The following is a 25173-nucleotide window of genomic DNA, read 5'->3' on the forward strand; positions in this document are numbered from 1 at the left end:
AAGGGAAGAGGGGAAGAAAATCTCTTCAAAAGAGATGGGAGAAAAGGGAAGAAAATCTCTTCAAAAGAGATGGGAGAAAAGGGAAGAGATTTTCTTCCCCCCTTCCCCAAACGTATATGACGTCACTGGAATCGTCTTTCTCAAAGTAGGGCAGATTGTGGTTCGTCTTGAAATTCGATAAAATATTTTGATCATACATTATTAGTTGATAGTTCTCAGGGAGGGAGAGGACATCATTACTAGACACACCACTAGGGCCATCAAGCTCTACGTTTAAATATATATGACTTGACCCGCCGTCTCTTGGAGGCTACTCTGTATAACCTAACCCTCGCCGAGTTTGGCAGGTGTCCCAAATTAAGTCACCGTAATTAATGACCCTCTCCGTAGAAAATCTTGGAATAATGGTTAAAGTTTCAAAACCACTCGACAATTTTCTTTTTTACCAGAGCTGGATCTTCAAATTGTTTAGTGGTGCGCTTAATCGAAGCAATCCAGTTCACCCCGGTTTGAGTGCCATTGCCGCGCCAGTACGAAGCCACTGGGTGCGCTGATTCGCCCATTCCATTTTGATTTAAAGATTGAAATCTAATAATATCTAGGTGCGCCGAACTGGATTGCCCTGATTCAGTGCACCACTGAACGATTTAAAGATCCAGCTCAGAACTCGAATTTTCACAGTGTAGCTCAGTGCGATACCACTGAGCTATAATGCCCCTACTAAAACTGTAAGTTATACTGGCAGTAGTAAGGGATTTACAAAAGAAATATCATCTATTGTCTTCTCCCTAAGATCTTTAATACTTATTCTATCTAAGAATATACTATCCTCATATAAATGTTTGTTTGTGGTAGCTTTGACAAAATTGTTTAAATATCATTCAAAATAAGAAAACTCCGAGAACTCAAAATGAAATATTCAAAATAACCTAACTTTATCTTATTATAGATTAACAAGGATGGCAACACCCATAAGAATCGAAGCTCAAAAATTATGGTTGAATATCCGGAAAAAATTAACTCTAGAGCAGTTTCATGAAAAAAACGTTAAACTAAATAAATTACGAAACCTTGTAAGATTTAAAACGTGAAAATCTAGGAATCGATCTAGCACCTCAGCCAATAAGCAAATCTTATTGAAACTTTGTGGGGATATGTAAATTGTAAACTTATTTAATCCCTAAAATATCAGCCGTCTATCCCGAATATGAGAAAAGAAAATCATGAAAACCTAAAAATGTAGAAATCGATAGCACCCCAATTTATTCAGGAATCATTGTGAAACTTAGTGAAAATATGAAGAATAGTAACATATTTATTTAATCCCTCAAAATTTCAGGTTTCTATCTTTTATAGGAGCCGAGAAAATCACGTTTCTCACTTTCTGTCTTTAACAGACGGATGGACATTTCGAATTGTAGGTTAGCTTCGCTACTAGAAATGTTTGTTTTGTATGGGTAGTAGTAACTTTGGTAATTTAAATTTATTTCTAAACCTTCTACTTAAATTCTTTATATTTGGTTAACTACGGTTTAAACAATTTTCACAGTTTTTCTGAAAATGTATGGGTAATTTGCATATTTACTTAATATATAGTTTACTGCTAATAAACTAAAACAATTTCTAATCAAAATTGTTACTGCGATTCTTTGTTTAACCTTCTAATAAAGTACAAGTATGTCTGTTTGTTTGTGGCCGCCAAACCGATATGGTTCTCTTTTACAGTGTAGCGTCTCATGGGTCCTGAGAAGGTTCCAAGAGAAATCACCAAAAAAAATAGAGCTAACCCCATCTAGCGGCAGCAAAAAATATCTTTTAATAGACAGCTGCACTTAACAAGGATCGAAAAACAACATTTTACGTGCCCCTAGAGGCCTCTAGGGGTTGCAGCCGCTAGTATATTGATGTTGTAATAAAATGATTGTGTAATAATCTAATTTGAAAATATATTAGCAAAACTTTGTCAAATTTTCTAACCTAAAACCCAATGGACCTTGAAAATTAAATTTATTAGAAAATTTGTGTAAATAATATCAGTATCCTCTATCTATCTATAACGGGTGTGAGTAATAAACAACAAAAGAACATAAATAAGTTTGATGCTCGATTTTATATACGTTAAATAAGATCTCAGAAGGATAAAATGAAAGTAAAAAATTTAATGAAATTTATTGGTTTTGATTTATTTAATTTACTAATGGAAACCTGATTTTTCTATTGGGTCAAAGAGCGCAGCCGATTTTGTATCTGCCTGTTTTTATGGCTATGAGAGCATTTAATTTTTTCTATAATTACTCTTTCCAAAGATGTCGAAGAACTTAATAATTTATATCATGAAAAAGTGAGACTTTTGTAAAGAGTTTTTACTAGTTGCGTTGCTACTTTATACTTCATGATAATGTCCGTTTGGGAATAGTTAACAATTTACAGTGGTTCTTCAGTCTTAGGATTACTGCTCTCTTGAACAAAAATGTACTTGTATAAACTTATGTATCTTGTTTTAAATATTTAGTCAGTATGTGCTGCCAAATAAATTTATAGATATATTATCCATATCTGGATCCAGTGTTGGGGAACTTTATCGTCTGCTAGCAAATTGCTTCCCGCTCTTTTGTAGCGGCTGTGTTAATATTTACGACGCTATTGGCAGATATTCAAAAACCAAATTGGAAGTTCGCACAGGGTGCATGGGGTAGGAATATACAATTATTTAACCCCTTCCCTCTTGAGTGTATTAAGAGTTAAGACTCTAGGGGGCTCGGTGTCACTTCGGGTACTAGACCTCTCTCCACGCACCTTGAAACATACTCCGCTTATGAATGCGGTGTAAAGCGTCCAATCGCCCATCAGACAACCAACTCTCTGAGATGGACGACCTTTGTCTGAGAAGTCCCAACTGTGCATGGTAACGAGTTGCGCCTGTTTTGGGCCAAGGCATTCTCCCAACTCTAACTATTTACGTCATGCATCTGACCTAGTAGCAGTGAGAACCATTTTTAACGTCTTTAGTTATGATGCGGTAACGGACCGAGATTCGAATCTATCACCTTCCCGACGACGAGCGGATGCGCTACGTGTTGAGGCACGGTCGCGGGTTTCTTGAGTGTATTACTTTGGTTGCTGCTACGCTTCTTGTTGACATTATCGTCCTTGTATCAATGTAATTTATGGACTTTGGAACGCGGCTTAAAATTTGATATTGAACTGCATTATATTTTCAGGAAACTTTCCAAGGAGGAGGTCAATTCAAACTCTAATCTTCAGGTTAGTTTATTCACTTGGATCTAAAGGGATAAGACAATGTTCAGTTATTGATGTGCATCCCCAATGATGATACACAAAATAACCCTTCTGTAAATGACAATCTATTGTTGAAACGTAAAAACACTGAACTTACTGAACCAACCAATCAAAATTCAATAAAAGTCCCCAAAGTTGTTAAGCTAACGAATAAGAAAACGTTATTATTAAAATTAATATCTCTTTAGTAAAGTTACTCTTTGATGTAGCTTGCGGATACGCCACCTTAGAGACTCTTAAGGCACTACAGGGAAGAAAGAGGTGGGTAAGTTGACACTCCACTAATTACCATTTTCAATAGTTTTAGTGGTTCCAGGACAAACGCAGGAGTCCCAAGCATCGAAGTGGACAAACGCAGGAGTGTTAAAATATTAATTTAATTAGGTATTTCTATACAGATTAGGTTAGGTTAAGATATGAATGTACAAATAAGCCCCCCGCAGGTGTAAGGCATTTAAAAAACCTATAAGTTGGTCTAAAATAGGTTAGGTTAGGTTAAGTGTTCACTCCTGCTTTTGTCCACTCCGGCGTTTGTCCTAGGACCGTTTTAGTAAGAAAAAGTAACATATTAAGAGAGTATTTTTTTGTTTTAAATTATGGATATGTATTTTCAAACTAGTCAAGTCCATCCTACCGTCAATGATAAAACGATTTAGAAATTATTGTTGAGCAACGTTAGAATGTTTAGTTTTCTTGGCCATTTTATTTATTGATATTTGTTAATTGATTATCAATACTTTACATTAACAAATTTGTCAGGCATACCAATTGAAAAACTAGAAAGTCCTATATAATTGATAGATACCAAATTAATATGTCAATACACATTAATAAATGTTATTTTTGTTTTAAATATTGAAAAAAATAACTTACTAATTTATTGGGGAAAAAATAGGAAAAAGTCTTATGGGTGTTAATTATTTTTAAGCTTATTTTCTAATATCGAAAAAAATCATTTTTGTGTTTTTGACATTATTCATGATTACACTACAATTTGTATTTCTGAAATTAAATCTTGTTATATAAATTAGTAAACTTTTTTGTCTGCAACGAAGGATCTCGCTAACCGCTGAACCGATAAGGTTCTTTTTACAGCGAATCTTCTAATAGGTCCAGGGAAGACTTTTAACTATTTTTGGGAAGGATAACTTGTTATTTGGCGTATATTTTTTTAATCAAACAGATAGAAAGAAACAGATGAATGTATAAATAAACAAGGATGACAACATCCATAAAAGCCATAAAAGCGAAGCTCTGAAACGGTAGGACAAACGGACATTAACACGTGTATAGTGTCAGAACAGAATAATCAGAATGCGAATGTATAAGAGTCAAAGCAAAATTGTAAGTAAATTTGTTGAAAAACTGCTTGATACAGGATAATGATTATGGACATACTTACATTTTTAGGACTTGATTATAGAGTTGCTTCGCTTATAATATTGTACTTTGTTGTCCCAGGAATCAGTATACCAAAAATCAGACCAATCGGATAATTAGGTCACATACAAATTTGTTGTTAAAATTTTTTTTAAAAATCAACATGTTTAGAATGGACGTACGGACATTCTGGTAATGATTATAGAGTTGCTACTCGTACCTAACTATTACAGGAATCACTATGCAAAATTTAAAATCAATAGGACAATTCTAACATACCTAAATTAACGAAAAAAGCTACTTAAAAAAGTAAAAAAATCAACATGTTTAAAATGGTCGTACGGACATTACCAAAGAGTATATATTGATTATAGAGTTGCTTCGCTTATAATATTGTACTTTGTTGTCCCAGGAATCAGTATACCAAAAATCAGACCAATCGGATAATTAGGTCACATACAAATTTGTTGTTAAAATTTTTTTTAAAAATCAACATGTTTAGAATGGACGTACGGACATTCTGGTAATGATTATAGAGTTGCTACTCGTACCTAACTATTACAGGAATCACCATGCAAAATTTGAAATCGATAGGACAATTTTAACATGTCTAAATTAACGGAAAAAGCTATCCGTGACGGACGGACCGACCGACCCTAATTATAGAAAAGCTTCGCTTTTAAAAAGATATGCTGTAATAGATAATTGGTAATAGATAGATAGATGAATTAATGACAAAGCTAGAGTGCAAATTTAGTATTGCATTGCAATAATACAATAAATGCTAAAAACTGTTCATACAATACAAAATATTTTACAAAATAAGATAATTAATTGAATGATTTAAGACATACATCCTTATAATAAAGTAACAGGATGTCCGTCTGTTGTTTGTACCTTAGGATCTCGCTAACCGCTGAATCGATATGCGTCACATTTACAGGGTAGCTTCTCATATGTCCTGGGAAGGTCTACAACTTTTTTGCGGTAGAATACCATCACCCTCAAAAGAGAAATCGTCCCTAGAAAAATTCCCCACCATTAAAAAAAAATATGGGCCTCCAAGGGCGTAGCCGCTAGTATAAAATAAATAACTATGATAATATATGAGTAGTTCTAACATGTTATGATTATTTTTCATGGAAAAAAGGAATACATTATATTTGCCTTAAAGGAGCTCTTATGCCATATGCTTTATTTTTTTATTTGCTATTCAAAAACACCTTTTACATTGAATAAACCTAAATATTTTATATAAATAGTAAAAAAGCATGTTTGGTTGTTTGTTATAGAACAGAAAACAAAGAGAAAGCGAAATTAGAAGTTAAGATAATGATAAGTTTTATAAAAAATATACATATAATATATAAAACAAACAAAAAATAGATTACAAAGGAAGAACAAATGCAGGAGTACAAACGTCAGAATGGACAAACGTCGGAGTGGACACTTAACCTAACCTATCCTATTTAAAACAATCAAATAGGTTTTAAAAACACTAACCACTGCTGGTGCTTATTTGTATATTTATATCTTAACCTTTAATACCTAACCTGTATAGAAATACTTAGTTAAATTTATATTTTAATACTCTTGCGTTTGTCTACTGCGACGTTTGGGACTTCTGTGTGTTGTACTGGAACCCAAAGGAATTATTACGTGCTTTTATTGGTAGTCAAAAGCTTTGGTTAGGTCTAACTAACATAAAATGGCGATGTCTATTTCATATGTTTGTAATCTTAAAATTATAAAGTATTATCCTTATACTAAAGTAACAGGATGTCTGTGTGTTTGTGTGTTTGTACCGAAGGATCTCGCTTACCGCTGAACCGATCGGGTTCTCCTTAACAGGGTAGCTTCTCATAAGTCCCGGGAAGGTTTATAACTATTTTGGGGGAGGGTACCACCACCCTATCAGGAGAAATCGCCCCTAGAAAAAAATTACCCCTCTCGAAAAAGAGACTCCAACGAAACATAAACCAATAATTTCTGTAATTAGATATTTTAAATAAAAAAAAACATTCAAAGTGCCACTAGAGGCCTCTAGGGGCGTAGCCGCTAGTGAGAGATATGACACCAAAGGAGAAAATCTATGCAACCAGCATTTTTATTATAAAAGTTTTAGTTACCAAAAAACATATTGATATTCTTGACTACCTAAAAAGTTGAAGGGCAATTTCTTCAGAATCCTGTAATATCATTTACACTAGTCCATAAAGTTTTATGATAACATTTTCTTATTCGTTGGCTTAACAAATTTGAAAACTTTTGGATTTTGGTTAGTTGATTCATTAAGTTAAGTGATTAAATGTTCCAACCATTTAATCTATAGAAGAGGTATTTTTTTAGTATCATAATTGAGAATCTACATCAATTTATCGCTCATAGTCTTATCTAACCATATACCTATATTTTCTCATTCCCTTCCATGTCCTAGAGGATAGAAATTGGTTGGAAAGTGAAGAAAAAGGCTTGTTAGGCCTTTCAGTCAATGCATTTCCATTGCCTTTCCAGGGAATATGGTACACCCAATGGCAAAATAATTTTAAAAAATGTTTGCAGGTCAGATTAAACTCCAAGTCCCTAAAACTTTAGAGGTTTTATTGTTGATATTTTAATAATTTAAATGTTTTTTCGATCTTTTTTACCTTTGACCTTGAAAACGTTTTTGTATCACATTTCATGTTGTTTATATCTTATTCCTGATTCAATTGCCTTTGTTTAGTTTTCTTACTAGCTTTTATATACAAATCATTATAGAAAATATATAGATAAATAGAATTAAAAGAGATAAAAAGGAGAGAAATAAAGAGAAAAAATAGAAATTACAATAAATAGAGAAAGAGAGAGAAAAATAGAAAGAATTATTTTGTTGGTTATACCTTATTCCTGATTCAATTGCCTTTGTTTAGTTTTCCTACTTGCATTTATATACAAATCATTATAGAAAATATATATATAAATAGATAGATATAAAAGTTAGAAAGAGAGATAAAGAGGAGATAAATAGATATTACAATAAAATAGAGAAGGAGAGAGAAAATAGAGAGTATTGTTTTGCTTGTTGGTTATTCCTTATTCCTGAATCAAATAAAAGAGATAGAAAGATAAAGAAAAATAGATATTGCAATAAAATAGAGAAAAAGATAAATCATATTATCCAGAATTATTTTATTTTGTTGGCTATACTTCATTCTTGATTCCATTGTCTTTGTTAAGTTTTCTTACTAGCTTTTATGTACAAATCATTATTGAATTATTTTGCTTTTCAGTAGCGAAGCTACTGTATGATCTGAAATGTTCGCTAGAAACGGGTTAACGTAAATATGTCGGCTGCTATTTAAGAAAGGCGTCTACATTTTTTTTTCCTATAACAATGATCAGTATATAATTTACTTGTAAGTTAGTCTGTTAATAATGCTTTGATAGTTTTAAGATTTAATTTACTTAACTGCTAATAAACTGCTAATAAACTTACTTCTTAGAGATTTAGGGAAATCATACTCAAAATAATAGAAAAAAACATGAATTTTTAATGATTTATGTCGTTTATAAGAAAATAAAAAGTGGTCTTAGCTGACTTATTATCGACGTATGCAATACTTATGTTAATCCAATAGCTATACAAAACTTTTCCACATAATGTGTCTCTATCGCGCATTTATAAATTAGGAAATGAAATTACTCAAATTAAATTCAAAGTTATTAGAAGCCCAAGCTACTCTGTGGTTTGTATTTTTGGCTTGTGTAATAATCAAAGACAATTCTGGCGAATAGTAGAGAAAATAGATATGACAAAAATAATCCTTTTATATATGTAAAGTAGTCAGGTTGTTTTGTCTAAAGCTTAAGATTTCAATAATTACTAAATGTTAGGGTTCCGGGAAGGTTTTAGGATCTTTTATTTTTTTTATTTAAGTCTTGAAATGGTTTAAGGCTATTTTTCTTCTCTTCCCTAACCCAACCAATACTAAGTCTCTAGGGGCGCAGCTAGTATATTCTAAAAAAGAAAGTTTTTTTTCTGTACCTAATGATAAGGAAATTTTGACATAGGTCCTAGGATAGATTTAAGCTAGTTTATTAAACAAACTTTTATAAATTATAAGACTTACTTGAATTTTAAGTCAGTATTCATGTTTAAAATGTTAAAATTAAAATTGATTTAGATTTAGCTATGATATGCTTCTTCCTTGTTAAAAGTTATTAAGCATAGTTGGCTTATTGTGTTTCATTTTGAATTCAAATTGAACCAGAACTTAAATCAATTTGAAAACAAACGTGATTTAAACCACTTTCCAGTATGGCTTTGAAACTGATTGATATCCGTTGGATTAAATCCAGTTCTTAGCATACTGAAAAATCATGCAGAGCATCGTATTAAAGACAATTTTCCATGAATATTGAAATAAAAACCCGTTTTGTGAGCACGGGCCTTCGAAAACTCGGGTCTAATAAAACTGATTTATTCTTAAAATTTTTCATTTTGATATTTGCGGAAAGCTGTCTACGGTGCGATAAATAACTACTAGAATTGGAGCTATCCACCCACTTTAGTACTTGCTTTTAAAATCAACATATACATTTTTTTTTTTTCCAGACATATCTTTTCCCTTTTTAGGAGCGTGGTGCTAACACAAAAAAAATCGAGCCTAAAGCTTTATGATGATTATTAGAATCGATAATTCCTTTAAAGGAGAACCTTTTCGGTCCAGCGGTTACCAAGATTTTTATATTCAGTCGGATACATAATAGACTACTTTTTATTATAGTAAAATTATAAACAAAATCATAATTTGATAGCGTCCTTAAAAAGAATAAAATATATTAAAATTTTTATTTTAGATTCAAAAAACAACTTTTTAAAATAGAACTGACTAAAAATAAAGAAGTAAATTAAACACAGCTTCGTGAAAAATAAAAAAGAAATTATTATTTTTTTAGGAATCAAAGGCGGGTTCAGTGGTTTCTGTTGATTTAGAATGGGAACATGAAGGTAACAATATTTAATAAAGCTGTGGGTCATGGAAAGAAAACTAAGTTGCGGGTTTCGTCGTATTTTCACACTAGCTTTTAAAAGGTTATTTTAGGTTAGGTTAGGTTAAGTAAATGTTAATGATTGCCCCATATGGTTAGAAAATATGCCCCGCAGGGATAGAGCTCCTCGCAGGGGCTATTTTTTAACAAACCTTACTTATTTTTCCCGGTTTCCCTAAAAGTAACTAGTCAATCTTAGTCAACCATTCCCCCCTTATCCTAATATTTTGATATAATTTAAAAATTCTCCCTTTATTTTAGGTTGCATATCAATGTATGAAGAAGAGGTTACAAATTCTCCAAAAATTAAAAAAGGTCAGTTTAGTTATTGAATAGCTTCCTGGACAAACCTAAGAGTGGAAAAAATCTGTTTTGACAATACTGTAAATGTCTGGTTATGAAAGTAGCCATTAGGGAAAAAAATATTTTTGCTTTAATTGCAGCAAAACAATCCCAAACCCATACTAACAAAAAAATACAATTTATTATAAATTTAGGTTTTTAATAATATGATAATCTTTTGCATTCACATCATAAACTAATATACATTATAATCATAAAAGTTAATTATCGTATCGTTATGGACAGCTTTATGCGGATATCAAAAAGAAAACTTATAAGATTAAAAACAGTTTTGTTGGGTGCGAGGGGCCGAATGACTGAACTAGCAAAACTAGTATTAATTTTATGATTTTATTTTAATATTCGTGGAAAATTGTTTGCAAATACGTTGCTATTCGTGATTTTCAAAACGGCTGAAAACCGGTTCTTTCCAGTGGATAAACCACACTGGAAAGTATCTTTTAGCAACATATCCATAATTTTTGCCATATTTTGGGTTGCAACAAAAAGTCTTTACATCAATGTATAAACACTCAATTTCTTGAAGTTAGCTTTTTACGCCATTTTTCTGGTATAATTTATGAACCATGACACTTTTTTTATTGTTTTTACAAATAATTTCTCTTACTTGACTAATTTTTCTATTTATTTATTAGACATAATTTTACAATATATATTTTTATATTTATATTTAATTTATATTTAATGAGCGAAATGACCAATAAATGAGTTTTGTGTTAGCAACCTCAATTGATATCAACTTGTAATTGTATTCTATATTCTTTGGTGGCTTATTTTAAGTTTTAAGGCCAGGGGCGTACCAGCTAGTGAATTATAGAAATTAAGAAGACCTTGACAATAAAAAAACAAAATCTAAAGTAAATATTGATACCAATAATGTTTCTATCACACATAAGGCGTAGCTCATTATCCTGTAAAGTTAAGACTTTCAGACAAAGTTCGTGTTTAACGTAAAAAATGTCCAAGAAAAGGGTAGTCGATTTTTTTTTACCAGAAAAATTGAAGTTATTCTATAATGTTTAATATTAATATCAGCTCTGCACAATAAAGCAAATTAATTCAATTAATAGCCATTCGTTAAATAAAGACTTGCAATTGTTTGTCGAATGCTCCTCTTTAGTCAAACTGTTTGTAATAAAAGTTAAACAATAGTCCTGAAACATTAAAAACATCTAGTAGAAAAATCTTTTTTAAGGCATAATTTGTTGAAAACTTGAATTATTTTTTATGATATAAAACTTCCTAAGTCATGGTTCCTTTAAATAAAAACACACTGTATTGATTTTGTTAATGTTTTTTTAAGAATGTGTATCAAACAATTCCAACATAGAAGAGAACGGAAATCTAACATATAACAGGTAGAGTTTATATCTTAATAATAAAGAAACAGGATGTTTGTCTGTCTAATTTGTACCGAAGCATTTCGCTATCTGCTGAACTGATCGGGTTCTCCTTACAGGGTAGCTTCTTATAGGTCCTGGAAAGGTTTATAACTATTTTGGGGAGGGTACCACATTCCCTTCTAAAAGAAATCGCCTCTAGAAAAAATTTCCTCCTCCTAAAAATTTGAGTTATGGAACTTCCCCATCCTCTAGTGCCTCTAAAGGCCTCTAGGGGCGTAGCATATTGTTACTTTTAAAAAAGGATAGAAAAATGAGGAAAAAATGTTTTTGTTCACAAAAGAACGTTTTTTCCATATTTTGTTGAATATTATTTTTCTTATCCTAGATGGAATTCCGGCCTAAATTATTCACCATCTCAAACTTCCAATATCACTGAAGGGTAAGTTTTCTTTAGTAGGAGCATAGCTACTTTATAGGTTTTGGAATTATGGATAAACTTACAATATCACTGAATGGTAAGTTTTCTTTAGTAGGAGCATAGCTACTCTATAGGTTTTGGAATAATGGATAAACTTCCAATTTCACTAAAAGGGTAAGTTTTATTTAGTAGGAGAAGAGCTACTTTATAGGTTTTGGAATTATGGATAAACTTCCAATATCACTGAGGGGTGAGTTTCCTTTAGTAGGAGTATAGCTACTCTATAGGGTTTGTAATTATGGATAAACTTCCAATATCAATTAAGGGTAAGTTTTCTTTAGTAGGAGCATAGCTACTCTATAGGTTTTAGAATTATGGATAAACTTCCAATATCACTGAAGGGTAAGTTTTCTTCAGTAGGAGCTTAGCTAATCTATAGGTTTTGGAATTATGGATACACTTTCAATATCACTGAAGGGTAAGTTTTATTTAGTAGGAGCATAGCTACTCTATAGGTTTTGGAATTATGGATAAACTTCCAATATCACTGAAGGGTAAGTTTTATTTAGTAGGAGCATAGCTACTCTATAGGTTTTGGAATTATGGATAAACTTCCAATATCACTGAAGGGTAAGTTTCCTTTAGTAGGAGCATAGCTACTCTATAGGTTTTGGAATTATGGATAAACAATTATGGATAAACTTCCAATATCACTGAATGGTAAGTTTTATTTAGTAGGAGCATAACTACTCTATAGGTTCTAGAATTATGGATAAAACATTTTATGAAGAGCTAACAGGAAGAGAAGGGATATTGGGTTGTTAATTACAATAATTATGTTTTCATATTTGTTGGCTTAACAACTTTGGTGACTTTAATTGAGTTTTTTTTTGATTGGTTCACTGAGTTAGGTAACTAAACATTTCAACCACTTATAATATTGGTTAACTTTGTGTATTGTAAATAAATTTATCGTTCATAGTCTTATTTTCTGAAAATTTTTCTTTTTATTTATAATTAAACATCCATTTACAAATGCTTTTTAAAATCTAACTTTATCATTATTAGTTTTGGATTGGATTATTTTGTATTTTTAGATTAAATAGAAACTGTTTAAGGATAATTTTCTTGCTTTTTTTATAATCATTAAAACTGTTATATTTTTTATTGTTTAAAAATAGTTTAATTATAATAATTGCATTATTAGTATTTTCAATTGAAATGGTGAATAAAATTTGTATTTTGTTGCAAAAAAGCAAAATTCATGCAGTAATCTAATAAAGGTAATATAATAAGGATGACAACATCCATAAGTAGCAAAGCATAAATAAGGTGATTTTAAAACAGACAGAGTGAGTTATAAAGCAATTGTTCGGTGGTCATAAACAATACATATGTAGGAATAGAAACAAAATTATTTTTTAAAACTTTTGGAGCATGAACGACAGTCGAACGGACTAGGTCAATTATATATTGGATGTTCTTTTTTATAAGAAATCCTCACCAAAAATGCCGTTTTCTCTATGCCTTTTCTAACGTATGACAGACAGGCAGACGGACGAGCGGAAATTTTAAATTAAAGAAGACCATAGGGTAGCTGCACTACTAAAAATAAATAAGATAAAAAATTTGTTGTTTATCCCTCCATACAAAAGTAGACAGAAAAATGACAGCACCAAAATATTGACAATTTATTTTATTATCAAGGGAGATGGAATTGGGTTAAGGAATATGAAAATTAAAAGTGTTAATATTTGATGAAACTTTTTAATTATTTACGTTCAGAAGGGAGGGTCTAAACCCCCATAAAACAAGATTTTCTAGAAAGAACGACCTTCCCATTTTTTTTAACTTCCTAAAGTTTCTGCACCCCCTAGTAAAACACCGTGCAGGATACTGAATTTTAACAGGGAGGGAGGCCACATTGGACTGTTTATTACACTAGTCCTCAAAGTTTTATGATAATGTTTTCTTATTTGTTGGCAAAACAACTTTGGGAACTTTCATAGATTTTTGATTGGTTGGTTCATTAAGTTGAGTGTCAAAACATTTAAACCACTATATGTAATCTACAGAAGGGATATTTGTGTGTATCAATTTATGAGCCATTGTCTAATCCCTTTAGATATCTGGTGCATATATATTTAATGATTTAATGACATTACCTGTAAACAAAACATGTTATTTTTTATTAATCAATTTATAATACTTATCAATCGACATATTTGTAATATTTTTGGCGATTTAGTTTTTTCAGAATCTATATTCCTTTTCATGTCATTATTTTACTCTCTCTCTTATTTCCTATCTACCTATCTATTTTATTTCTCTATCTTTCTCTCTGGCGCTTTTTGCAAATTTGTTTTATTATACGTCTGCCAAAACTAAATCTATAACTGTCTTATTTTTGTACACAAATATCATGGGATAAGACTTCTGAATATATGAAAATGCTATTTTAAATTTGTTGTTCACTACTAAAGCTTAACACATGTCTTTGGATGGTTTAAGGCTATTTCTGACCTCTCCAAAGGGCTAGTGGCGAAGTAAGAAAATATTTATTTCAGTTGTCTAATATTCATTGAGTAATGTGGACTAAATTTCAGTTTTAGATCCTTTGTGTTTAGATTTTTTATATGAAGGGTCTCGGGCTTAATAAGTTCATAAACCATCCCATTTTGTGGCCTATGCAGAAATATTGAAATTGCTGTACCCTATCCCTACAAAGTACAATCCCTGCGGGGATCTTATTTGTTTTGCCTAACTTAACTTAAGCATCAAAAATATGTATTCTTTCTTTTTCAAACTTCATTTGTTTTATGTGGGTAAATGCCAATTAGTTTAGTAGCTTGCAGGACAAGCTGATGTGGATTCTTAAAAAAAACTTATGGCTCACTAAAATCAGTGAGGCTCGCTAAAAATTTTTGTGAAAAATCCTCCAAATTCGCATAAAAATCTTATGTTAGTAACCCATTTTGATTTTTAAAATTTGTTATAGATTTTTTATGCAATTATGGAGAATTTTTCACAAATTTTTTTAGTGAGCCAGTGAGCCAGAAAGAGTTTTTTTAAGAATCCACCTCAGGTTCTATTCCAACCGCTGCGCTACTTTTATGCGTAATCGTTCATTTTACTATTCATATTCCTGGCCCTAAGTTTATAAAGAAGCAAAACCCTACACAAAAAGAAAGACTTTGATGAATTTTTATTTTTTTTAAAATTAAGTTTAGTGTCCAAACGTTTTAATCAAAAATGTAATATACAGAAGGTTAATTTTGGGGATGTACATCAATTCATCGGTCATTGTCTTATCACTGTGGTCTAGAATTGAATCAAGACAAAAGTAAGTGCCGAGCCCTGGGACCTAAGTATGGTGAAAATAGACATAAAACCATGATTATTCCAGGTAAAACCAAAATATTTCAGCGGGGGCTTTTTGAGAAAATTAGATTTGAAAATTTCAAGTTCAATTTTCACCCCCTAGGAGTTGCCGCATAATAATGACAAGAAAAACAAATATTATTTATTTTAAATTTTGAACAACTTTGCTTTTATAAAGTTCTTCATAAAACCACTCCTGAAGGGAGTTAATAAATGGCCATTTTTATCACTCCCTTTGCAAAGGTCACGAAAATTCAGCCTAAAATAAATCATATATAGAGAGGTTTTAAGAAGGAGTTCATAAAAGCAAAGTTGTTCAAAATTTAAAATAAATAATATTTGCTTTTCTTGTCATGATTATGCGGCAACTCCTAGGGGGTGAAAATTGAAATCTAATTTTCTCAAAAAGCCCCTGCTGAAATATTTTGAATTTACCTGGAATAATCATGGTTTTATGTCTATTTTCACCATACATAGGTCCCAGGGCTCGGCACTTACTTTTGTCTTGATTCAATTCTAGCCCACAGTGTTATCTCTTTATATCCCTATAATTATCCACACAAAATATGATAAATGACAGAGTTAAGGAAAAATCTATAGAATTGACTTTTCTTACCACATAACCTTTTGATTTCTAGCAAAGTAATAAAATCTCTTTTGGAAGCACAGCTACTATATAAATAATTAGAGTTTGTCCGCATACAATTTTTGTCTTAATAGCCAAGTACTGTAGCATACATGTCTTCGTGTTTTTTCAGTTTTAACCAACAACTGAATTAAGACGCAACCCAATCTTTCCCGATTTTGTATTAATTTTGATGGAACATGATTACAGTTACGTCATATTTTTCTTTCCCGAAAAAGGGAAGGGGGGAAGAAAATCTCTTCAAAAGAGATGGGGAAAACCCCCTTTTCTCCTATCTCTTTTTTTCTTCCCCCCTTCCCTTTTTCGGGGAAGAAAAATATGACGTAACTGGAATCATGTTCCATAAAATTAATACAAAATCGGGAAAGATTGGGTTGATTCCTGAATTAATTCGAAAATTATTTGGAAATTCCAACTATTTTTTTTCTCGCGAATTTAGGCGGCAATGCTTCGTGCAAAGACAACCTTTTTATCTGCCCCCCATATATTATTTTAGTTTTTTTCTGCTTGATGGCTATACCTTATTACTAGTTCAGTTTGAAAACTTCTAACTGAACTGGATTTTGCTTTTGGACATAATTATATTTGTTTAATTTTTATCAGAAATTCATGCCCAATGTAAAATAAATCTATAATACAAAGTAGCTTGATGTCTGTCCGTCTGTCCGTCTGTCTGTCCGTCTGTCTGTCTGTCCCTTAAGATCTCGGTAACCACTGAACCGATCGGATTCTACTCTTCAGGGAATATACCTACTGGTCCTGTGGTGGTTTTAGGCTATTTTCTTGGGGGGTGGGACACCCCCAACCCCCCAAAAATAAAAAATAAACAACCCCCCAAAAATTTTTTTACATTTTTTTTTGTAAAATCTCAGTAACTGCTGATCAAATTGGGCTCTACCCTTCTGGGAATATACCTACTGGTCCTCTGGTGGTTTTAAGCTATTTTCTTGGGGGGTGGGACACCCCAACCCCCCAAAAAATAAAAAATAAACAACCCCCCAAAAATTTTTTTACATTTTTTTTTGTAAAATCTCAGTAACTGCTGATCAAATTGGGCTCTACCCTTCTGGGAATATACCTACTGGTCCTCTGGTGGTTTTAAGCTATTTTCTTGGGGGGTGGGACACCCCAACCCCCCAAAAAATAAAAAAATCCCCACTTCCAAAATTTTTTTTTTAAATTTTTTAAAAACAAAAACCAGTAATTGGGGTGGGGGAACCCCACTGCAACATGGGGCGAAGCCCCCATGAATCCCCCCCCCCAAAAAAAAAAAATCAAAATATTTTTTTTTTATTTTAATTTTTGTGTATGCGAACATCGGAACAACCTAGGTCTGATTTTTACGAATTGAAATTTTTGTGTATACGGCAAACAACCTGGGTTTAATTTGTACAAATTAAAATTTTTGTGCTTAAAGGCACAACCTGGGTTTAATTTTACCACAGAGTAATTAAACAAAGAATAATTTTTTGAATATTTCTATTAAGGAGGGTTGACTTCCCAAAACTATATAGGGCGAAGCCCCTAGAGGCTAGGGGCGAAGCCGCTAGTATATCAAAAAGTAAAACAATAGAAGGGGAAGGGGTTAAAAAAATGTCCCCACCCTGTGCCGACTTTTAACTGTTCTTTGAATATAACCCAAAAGCGTAGGAAATATTATAACAGCCAAGTCGATACAAAAGAGCAGAAAGTAATTTGCTAGCAGATGAAAAAGTCCTCAACACTGCACTGGATCTTGGTTTTATATCTATACCTTATATATTTAATATAAATATATTGCTTTGGGCCCATTTTATACGGTATAAACATTAGTATATCTACAGTATATTTGAAATTCCAATTTTATACAATTCAGTTTTAAAATGTCGTAATGTGAAGGGATGTAGAATATATTATGGTTATTATGCAGAGAAAAATTGTCGTCAAAATGGGTTGTCATTACCCTTGTTATTTCTTAAATTCTTGGTCAATTCGTTCATTTGAAATATTGATCTTATATTGTTCTCTTGTGATTTTTGCCATCCGCCATTTCTATAATAAAAAGTAGCTTGATGTCTGTCTGTCCGTCCGTCCGTCCGTTCCTTAAGATCTCGGTAACCCCTGAACCGATCGGATTCTACTCTTCATTGTATATACCTATTGGTCCTGTGGTGGTTTTAAGCTATTTTTTGGGGGGGTGGGACACCCCCAACCCCCAAAAAAAACAAAAAAATCCCCCACCACCTATTTTTTTGTTTATGGTTTTTGGGAAGTTGGTCCACATAAACTACGGGCAGCACCAGTAGTACTTAATTTTTTTTTAATTATATTTTTTTAATTACCTTTTGTGGCAAAGCCCCTTAGAGGATAGGGCGAAGCCACTAGTTTATGATATAGTAACTTAAAAAATCGCTAGATAATACATTTTTTTTACTTAAATAGAATTAATTTTGTAAGGTTCACTAGTTTAACTCTGAACTCTCATTTGAACTCTGGTGTCTGCCATTTAACCTAGGCGGATACCACAACTTTTGGTGACAGCTGTGTGAGATTACGGCAAACCACAAGTGTAGAGCAGACGCGCAGCTGAGGCTAAGGTACTCCCAGCAGTGAAACTGGCAAAACTGACACAAGCAACCTGAATTACCCACCCTGGATAGCAAGGTCTAACTCTGTATCCGGCAGTTGTGGAAGCGAAACCTAGCGAAAGACCACTAAGTGTGGCGGAACCCGAGCTGCGGAGAGTAGCGAAATCGGACGAGAGACTGCGGAGAGCAGCGAAACTTGACGGAGAACCGCGAGAAGCGCCAACATCTAACGGAGGATTGAGCGCTCAAGGGCTGAAACAGGCCTGCGGACGGGCTGAAACAGGCCAAATAAGTGCAAACGGCTGAAAATAGGCCAACATTTACTGCAAGAGATAGCAGGATCCGAACCAGCGGCGCTGCAGGAAGGGACATTCCCTGCCGCCACCAGCCGGATTCGGATACACGGCGCTGCAGGACGGGACATTCCCTGCCGCTGACAGGCTGAAACAAGCCAAATAGCTGCGAGCTGTGAGCGAAAATACGAGTGTAGTGTACCAAGCAGAAGAAAAACTACGTTAACTCCAAGTATCCTGAGAGGCTACAGCGCAGCCACCCATCTAGAAAAACAGATATTATATCACATTTTAGGGATTACCACCCTAGTGTGAAAGCTGAACAATAGATTTATGGGCAAGGCTTGGTAAACAAATTTGTTGTGTATTGTGATAAAGCCAAAAATAGAACAGGCTTGGTAAGCAAATTTGTTGTGTATTGTGATAAAGCCAAAAATAGAACCTAGATGTAATATAACAATGCATTGATAAACAATCTGACCCCCAAGCCTTCAGCACAACAAATACACCCCTTATCCCAACGGAAGGGGAGGGGCCCACCATAAATTGAAGCAAATACAATTGAGGTGACATAACAATAAGCTCAGGATTAAGGAAAAGGCACAATTACCTCACCACCCAGTTACTTCAAACCTACAGCACCCCCCTCCCCATAGGGGGGAACGGACGGTTTTACCCCGTCCCCTCACGCACTCCCCCTCCTACCCACACTTGAATAAGTCCGCCCACGGTGTGGAGATAGCGACCGGGAGAACAGAGCGCCATTTACGGGTCGCGCAGCAGAGCTTGGGACGCACAAAAAATTCAACGGACGAATAAGACAAAGCGGACCAATGAGAGAGCAGATTGAGGGATAGGTGCGCGTTTTACCTGTGTGCGCAAATCTGACGGCGCGTAGGCGCGTTGCAAGGAAAGGAGATTTCACGCACACACACACACACACAGGAGCGGAGCTACTCCATAGCATCCAACAGAGATATTTTTAGAAAAAAAGACTTGCAAGCTCCTCCCTCCTATCTATAGTGTGATAAGGAAAACCAAATCAGTTCCTGGCAGCAGTTCAGATTCTCAACAACTATCTACACCTACCAGCCTACTCTACAACTCAGAAGTTAGTGACAAGTACTCTAGGTACACCTAATTTAAATCTTTGTAGTTAAACTACCAACCTAGTGATAAACAGTGTTGGCTGCTAGGCTAGAAAGCCCCAAGTGTAAACCACTCATAGTATTGACTTAAAACTTCGTGTCTCGCCGCTGAACCTTTGACCCGATAGAGCAGCCACAAGCGCAAGGAGGCAACCAGCTCCAAGGATGGCTCCAGGACGATCCCCAGCCGGCTCCAGCCGAGTACCGCAAGCTGATGCTGAGTAACCTGCCGGAGTACCGAGGACCGCCCAAGCAATCCTGGAATTCCCACATCCGGAGATTAGAAATGTCATGGGCGGCTTACCGTGTGCCCCCCCATGACACACTGAATCGCCGCAACGCCCTTTTACTATCCCTGGCGGGGCAAGCGGCGGAGATGGCCTCTCATCTGTTTGGCGAGGCAGGCCAAGCCTTGACATCTGAACAAGTCAAGGCCGAGTGTGAAATGTTATTTCCTCCAGCCTATGAATCTCAGACCCTGAAGCAAGCCTTCAGAGATTATAGGCAGCACTCGACAGAACCTATACAAGCATACATATCCACAAAGTGTGCATTGTATAGGGAGGCCTATAGCCACGAGGACCTTGAGTTATTGATAGACGAATTAAATCAGGGCATTCGTAACGCTAATGTGAAACGTGAAATGATGGGTCATGAGATCGCCTCGGTACCTGAGTACACGAGGCGAGCCATGTTTACCGTGACCATGATCACCAAGCAGCTGAAGGAGGGTGTGTGCCTAGTGGACGCCACCGACGGGCTCACGGGATCGGCCAGCGTCCAGTTGCCCCAATATGATGAGTCGGAGCCAATGGAGATTGGCGCCTTGGCTCCGGGTCTCCACCAGATGGGGAAGGTCGCCCCAGATGACAAGATTCCAGGCCGCTGCTATCGCTGCCATGGGAAAAGCCACCGAGTCAGAGATTGTCCTACGCCTATGGAGGTCAGCCTAGAAGAGAGACGCACCCAGCCACGCCGTGACCGAACCTGCCAAATGTGAACGTTGCCATTACGCAGGCCATACGGCAGCCGAGTGCAAGGCTGACTGGGACCAGGTAGCCGGCCGGAGACGCGTCGCTGACAAGGGCGCTCCCTCAGGAAAGCCCAGCAGAGTAGCCAACATGGAAGGGAGCGCGCCCCCAGCAACACTCCAGCAAGCAGCCGCCCCCAATGCAACGGGCCAAGCCGAAGGAATGCCGCAGTTTGGAACCATCCCAGCTAGGATCAACGTGCTGGGAGGAGCGGCTGAACCCAATCGGGTTGGCCTGGGCTTCAGCCTCAACCACTTCCACCGGAGTTCGTGCAGCCCACCAACATTGCAGAGCCAGAAGTCCTGAGGCCTCAACCCTTCAGCCTCAACATGATGGGGCCTGCCAGACCGAGTCTACCCAGCAAGAGTGGAGGGGCGCTACCCAGCACCACCGAGACAGTGTACGGGGAGGCCCTGGCTGCCGCTGAGCGAGAGAGGCAAGAGGCGCTAGCCAGCGCATCGGAGTCGATGTATGGGGCGCAATCTGGCGCCGCCACCTGGGAAGGACGAGAGGTGCGCCCCCGCACCCCCAAGCTGATGTCTGGGGCGGCAACCGCCGCCGCCACCTGCGATGACTGGGGGGTGCTATCCAGCGCCCCCACACTGGTGCCTGGGACGACAACCGTCGCCGCCACCGAGATACCTGGATCCTGGAACGAGCCAGCAGCCCCAGAGGGAGGGGTGACATCCGTCACCCCCAGTCAGCCAGCGCCACCAGCCAGCAGGGAGGGTCCAGCTATCCATCAGCCAGCGCCACCAGCCAGCAGGGAGAGCCCAGCCATACACCATCCAGCGCCCCCTGCCAGCAGAGGGAACCCAGCTGTCCACCATTCTCAACTGAGCCAGGATAAGTTAAATTTGACAAATGTATTGTATCCAAAGTATTGTAACCCTCCAGCCTTGCCTGTGCCTCCCGCACCAGAGGCTGGGGAGATTGAGATTTGGGATTATAAGGACTTGCCTGTGCCACATGCACCTGAGTTCCTAGGGCAGGGGAGGGATGTAATACAGGGCGAGCCTGTGCCACACGCACTCCAGCCCCATGCCACTGGGCATGCCATGGACAAGGGAAGGGACCCCTTGGGGCTAGGGGAGCCGACACCCAGGCAGGCGCCAGTCGCCTGTCAGTCTGTCATTGGGGAGGGTATCGGGATGCCCCGGGCACCCAAAGATAACGCTCAATGGAAATTTATATCTAGCCAGGAGCAGCCTAGCAGTGTCCAGCCCCCAGAAGCAGCCGTGGCCCGAGCCGAGGATCCCCAGATGCGTGCGCGAGGTCGATGGCTGTCTGGTAGATTCTCACACTGGTGGATGGTCCTGTGGGGCCTACTGCTCGCAGCTGTGTGGCCTACAACTAGCTATGTCCTGGTAGGGTGGGACTGTGCCAACCCCACCCATGTCACCGCCTACAACAAGGAGCAGATGTGTAGCAAGGAGCCACTACACCAGGAGGTGCCCTTGGGCCATGAGATACATGTCCTGCAGCAAGTCAAGATTAGGGAAACCACGGGATATAGCTGTCAACTCACAGTGTCCCAGTGGACATTTAGGTGTGGAGTATGGGGCCACCTCAAGGTGACCTCGGTCCCCACCCTCATGCGGCCAACCAAGATTGATCCAGAAACGTGCCGAGACCTGGCCAGGAACCGAGTCTACACTCTGCCAGGCAAGACCCAGCCATTGACGTTTCAGCTGAACCACCCCCTGTTCTTCACCCTCGATATGGTGGGCGCCTTGGTCAACAGCCCCGAGGGGGTGGGTTGTGAAGGGGAGGACGTCCATTTCGAGGGCCAGCTGTACCGCAATGAATTAGTGCTCCAGGAGCGATGGCTGCTGGTCAAGGAAGAGACCTATGTAGTCGAGAATGGACGGGTGGAGTCCCAGTCTGACCACCTGACCCTAGAGTGTCCCCATTCCGAGCTGTCCTGCATCACTGGAGAGGCCACCTTCGTGTGGGACCACCTGGGGAGAGATTGCCCCTTGAGGCTGATCCGCAGCCTCCAGCCCAGCCTGGTGATGGATGCGTTTCTGGTTGACCATCAAGCCCAATTCTTCATCAACATGACTACCCCCACCTCAATAGTGAACTGCGACTTTGAGGCCCATGCCACCAACCACCCAGCATTGTTCGTGGCAGCCGACCCGGCCGCGGCAGCGCTGCCCAGAGTATCGGCCAGGGACGTGGATGTCCCCCTGCAGGCCCAGATACATGCAGGTTACATCGGATTTACCCTGGAAACTCGAATGAGAAGCACCGCAGCAGAAGAAGTAGCGGCCAATTGCTGGAAGCTCCAGCAGCTAGACCCGGCCCATCCGGTGCGTGTCCAGGGGAGCACGTTCTCTGTGTTGAGGGGAGATGTATTGCTCCAGCTTACCTGCCAACGCAATAAGTATGTGGTCAGGGAGAGCAATGAATGTTGGGACAAGGTGCCGGTGGAGCCCACAGGATTTGTAGATGCCGTGACAAAGGTGTATAGCGGCCACGCCACCAAAATTCCCTGCTCCTCCACCTACCCCCTAACTGTACACGCTGAGGAAGGATGGATAGAGCTAACCCCCGCACCTAAGAAGAGGCCGCCCCCGCTGGATACACCCAAGCAGCTGCTGACCGAGCCCTTGGATGACTTCAGTTCGGGAGGATTGTATTCGCAGGCTGAGCTGAACGACTGGCAGCAGCTGCTAGCGTTCCCAGCGTATAAGGCCGCCATGCTGACCGGCCTGTCGTATGGCTCATGCGTCCAGCAAGGTAGCTGTTCAGCCACCGGAGACCATGGGATCGTGTCCTACGATATTGACCGACTGGCGGAGGAAGGAGAAGCAACCCTGGATGTCTGGGCTGGGTTCAGACAGGCTATTCACGAGTGGGGAGATGGCGCAGCCATACTGTGTCTGCTGTTGTTGATCCTCAAGCTGCTGGGAGACTTAACCATCATTTCCCTGGCAGCCGCACAAGGAGGTGTACGGGCTGCCATGAACGCGATGTCACAAGTATTCCTGTACCACCCAACCTTGTATCGCAAGGCCTTGGCCAGAGCCAGGCTCACCCATGCCAAGTCCCGGGACTTTTCAGTAGACTGGGATGCCATTCCTATCGGCCGGGAAGCAGCCGAGGAAATGGTGTCCATGCAATCAGCCGATAGTGGGAATGACCAACCAGGCAGGCCTGGGCCACAATCTGGAAAGCCCCGCGGCCCCTCGGGAGGCCAGGCTGTCGCCCAGACGGTCAACCTGGTAGCCAGTGCCCCAGCCGCTGCCAACAACAACCAGAATGCCCCGTTACTGACCGGCCCCGCAGCGGCTGTGCCCCACGCCAACCTGACACCTGCTGGCGCCGAGCTACGTGTCCAACAGAAGCCAGCCTCTACCTTCTATCCCACGTTGGGGCCCATCAGCCCTGAAAATCACCACTAGGATTCCATTGAATCGTTATCGCTTGTATATAAATTAGCCCTAAGGAGCGGGCCGAAGGCCTCAACCACTGTCGGAAGTCTGGCAGGGAAACCCCCTCCCAGCCTTCCGAGGGGAGAGTTGTGGTATTCGGCAACCGTGAGCCATGCCTATGGCAACCCTGACCTGGGTTCGGGGAAGGGCCGAGGGCCCTCCCCCGAGTCCTGGGGAAGGGGTCTGCCAACCCCCTCCCTATACCTAAAATTAATGATAGATTCTGACAGCCTTATTATGGTTAAGCTGTATTGTTAATTCCCCCCCACCCTTTCCAGGGATGGGGGATCATTATTGCCCAAACTGACTATTGTATATGTATTATATTGATTCTGTTTATGATTACTTATTCCTATCTGTGTATTTATTGTTTGTTGTATATAACTTTAGTAAACCTTAGACCCTGAATAAAGGAACAACTGAATAGACTCTGTTTATTATTTAGTGATTGCTAGAGAAGCGTAGCTTCTCTATAATATATGTGTCCACGTCTGTTCGCACTGCCGTAGTCATTTGAACTCTGGTGTCTGCCATTTAACCTAGGCGGATACCACACTAGCTTAATATTCTTTCTGAAACTATTCCTTTACTCTATAATAAAAATATCCAAACTTTCTTTCTGAGGTAATGCATTGATCAAGAATGAAAACATTTAGAAAACTAAGCTCAACAAATCATACGCAACTCGTTACTTTAGCCATAACAACAGCGCAGCCAACCGTCGTCGGGTATGTGATGAGTTTAAATCTCAGTCCATTGTCGCGTCTATTACCTAAGACGGTAAAAATATTTCCTACTGCTTCTATTTCAGATGCACAGCATAAAAAGT

The 25173-nt window shown here is 38.0% G+C and overlaps 1 protein-coding gene across 3 annotated transcripts in view; it reads left to right on the plus strand.

Moving 5' to 3' along the window:
• Window positions 1-25173, plus strand: part of LOC145324857 (uncharacterized) — a 114088-nt gene that overhangs the window by 50520 nt on the left and 38395 nt on the right. For all 3 annotated transcript variants that reach the window (XM_080167548.1, XM_080167549.1, XM_080167550.1), the window contains 5 exons: window positions 3222-3264; window positions 9622-9673; window positions 9976-10029; window positions 11381-11435; window positions 11806-11859. In XM_080167548.1, the coding sequence (XP_080023674.1) occupies window positions 3222-3264; window positions 9622-9673; window positions 9976-10029; window positions 11381-11435; window positions 11806-11859 (258 nt within the window). The remainder of the gene's footprint in view (window positions 1-3221; window positions 3265-9621; window positions 9674-9975; window positions 10030-11380; window positions 11436-11805; window positions 11860-25173) is intronic.

The sequence above is a fragment of the Acartia tonsa genome, chromosome 7 (genome assembly GCF_053477335.1).
Source record: "Acartia tonsa isolate MP-2025a chromosome 7, ASM5347733v1, whole genome shotgun sequence".
In the NCBI taxonomy this organism is placed as follows: Eukaryota; Metazoa; Arthropoda; class Copepoda; order Calanoida; family Acartiidae; genus Acartia; species Acartia tonsa.